The sequence below is a fragment of the Peromyscus eremicus genome, chromosome X, assembly GCF_949786415.1.
Source record: "Peromyscus eremicus chromosome X, PerEre_H2_v1, whole genome shotgun sequence".
NCBI lineage: Eukaryota > Metazoa > Chordata > Mammalia > Rodentia > Cricetidae > Peromyscus > Peromyscus eremicus.
This window is the reverse complement of record NC_081439.1, coordinates 36262247-36264727: the sequence shown is the minus strand read 5'-3', so window position 1 is coordinate 36264727 and position 2481 is coordinate 36262247. Positions and strand designations below refer to the sequence as shown.

General features: G+C 39.9%; 1 protein-coding gene across 1 annotated transcript; it reads left to right on the top strand.

Moving 5' to 3' along the window:
* The first annotated feature begins 348 nt into the window (after positions 1-348).
* Mageb16 (MAGE family member B16) lies at positions 349-2068 on the top strand. Its single transcript, XM_059250539.1, has one exon. The coding sequence runs from the start codon at positions 406-408 to the stop codon at positions 1627-1629; it is 1224 nt and encodes a 407-aa protein (XP_059106522.1). The 5' UTR covers positions 349-405; the 3' UTR covers positions 1630-2068.
* Positions 2069-2481: the final 413 nt, after the last annotated feature.

Genomic DNA, 2481 nt, shown 5'->3' with positions numbered 1-2481 from the left:
TTTAATCTAATCTCCTTTGATTAGCTTTTTTTCCTGACCATTATCCATAACAACTTGTAACCAACCCTCCTTAAATGATAATAAATATCCATAACTCATTTTGGAGAAATGTGGGCATAGTTTTCTAGACTACTTTCTGCTAATTGAGGGCACTGGTATTCTTTGGGGGACCCTAAGAAAATTTAAGACTCTGAAAAAATTGTTAAGTCTTGGCTGTAGTATTCTGTGAGGCTGGATCATCTACATGATTTTCAGAAGTCCATTGGAAGTGGCTTTTATCACAGTTACTATAATTGATTTTACTAGCTGATTACCTCACATCCTCCCTTTTTTTTTTCAAACAGTGATTCCTCATTGCTGCCTTCCTGTCCACACGCTTAGCTGCTACTTGTCACCAGAGTCACCATGTCTCAACGTCAAAAGAATCCAGAATGTGCAGCTGACCAAGGCCAGACCTGTGAGGAGACCCGGGGCCTACAGGTTGCAGCAGTCTCCAGCAATGTGGAGGAGCCATGTACCTCCTCTCATTTTATGGCTAGTAGTCTGAAGGGCCAAACCTGTGAGGAGACCCAGAGCCTACAGGTTGCAGCTGTCTCTAATGATACGGAGGAACCATGTTCCTCCTCTCATCTTATGGCTAGTAGTCTGAAGTCTCAGACCTGTAAGGAGACTCAGGGCCTAAAGATTACTACACAGGTCTCCAGGAATGTGGAGAAGCCATGTTCCTCCTCTCATTCCCTGATGGCTAGCTACCAGAATGATCCTGCAGATGAGACACCCAGTACTTCTGGGGGTCTTCAGAGTCCCTCTGCCTCTTCAAGACAATCAGATGAGGCTCTTAGCAACCAACAACAAGTGCAGGGTTATCCAATCTATCCACCATTTCAACAACACACCATGAATGTACCTATGATGAGTGTTGATAGTAAAGTTGATTTCTTGGTGAATTACATGCTGTACAAGTATCAGATGAGAGAGATAATGAGCATGACTGATATATTGAGACTCATTGTAAGAGAAGATGAATATCGTTACCATGAAATCCTTATGAGAGCTGCTGAACGCATGGAAATGGTCTTTGGTTTGGATGTAAAGGAAGTAGACCCTGTCAACCACTGCTATGCTCTCTTTATCAAACTAGGTCTCACCTATGATGGGATGCGTAGTAATGAGTATAGCTTTCCTAAGACTGGTTTCCTGATACTCATCCTAGGGGTAGTATTCATGAAAGGCAACCGTGCCACTGAAGATCAGATTTGGGAAGTGTTGAATCCAATGGGGATCTATGCTGGGATGAATCATTTCGTCTTTGGTGACCCTAGGAAGCTGATAACCGATGAGTTTGTGAAGGAGCAATACCTGGTGTACCAGCCAGTAGCCAATAGCAATCCTGTACAGTATGAATATGTGTGGGGTCCCCGGGCTCGATTTGAAACTAGTAAGATGAAAGTGTTAGAGTTTGTGGCCAAGGTTCAGGGGACAGACCCTACTGCATTCCAGTCTCAGTATGAAGAGGCTCTGATAGAAGAAGAAGAGAGAACCCTTACCATGATTTTAAGCAATGCTGGCCCGAGATCTAGTTCTGGTGCAAGTTCTAGTGCCATGGGCAGCAGCTTCCCTCATATCTAGTACAATCAGAGATAAATTACTCCTGTATAATTTGCAGAGAGTTTGTAGAGTTGAGGAGAAAATATAGGTCCTAGTTTGATACAGAGAGGAGGGAGAATATTATCTGCATAGTTCTAATTTGTAGGTGTACCATGCCATTTTTTTCTTTCACTTTTTGACCTTTCTATTTGAACATTGTTGCACTTAGTAGCGTGTTTAGCTTCAAAAAATCTCCACTAAATGCCATTCATAAATTTAGTAATAAGAGCTTTGCCATGGAATAAAACTAATTGTGAAATAATCTCATCTATCTGTATAATTACCTGGAGTAGTAAAACATACTTTTGCTAAGCTTCTACCTTTTAAACAGTGTTGTGCTGCTGTTTTCTTTGTATGGTATACGTGGAGTTGCTTTATGTTATAGTTGCCATGAGTAATAAAATTCAAGAAATTTACCTCATCTTTACAGTCTCTTTTATTACCCAAAACTCATTTGAGTATCTATTATTTTTCAGTAATTATTTTACTTTACTAGGATGCTACATTAAACAACATGTAGTCCCCTCCCTTATAAATGTATTCATTATGGTAATATATCTTCTAATAGGTTAAAGACAAATGAAAGATAGAGTTTGCAGGTAAAGTGATCTTTATGACCTTGTTAATTATAAATGTCCTGGAGGAGAAAAAATTGGCTGTGGTAAGATGACCTTCTTCAGAGTGTTAACTTTAAGTTAAATTTTGAGGTGGAGAGAATTGATGTGTAGTGAGACCTGCACATGATACACCTCAAAGCTGACATCCAAAAGTTTAATGCAAAACTCTTTACTAGTTACTTTGTGGTTTTGATAATTATAGACCCAGTTTTCATGC

Coding starts and splice junctions, on each gene's coding strand:
- Mageb16 (XM_059250539.1), top strand. CDS start 406: ATGTCTCAACGTCAAAAGAATCCAGAATGTGCAGCTGACCAAGGCCAG.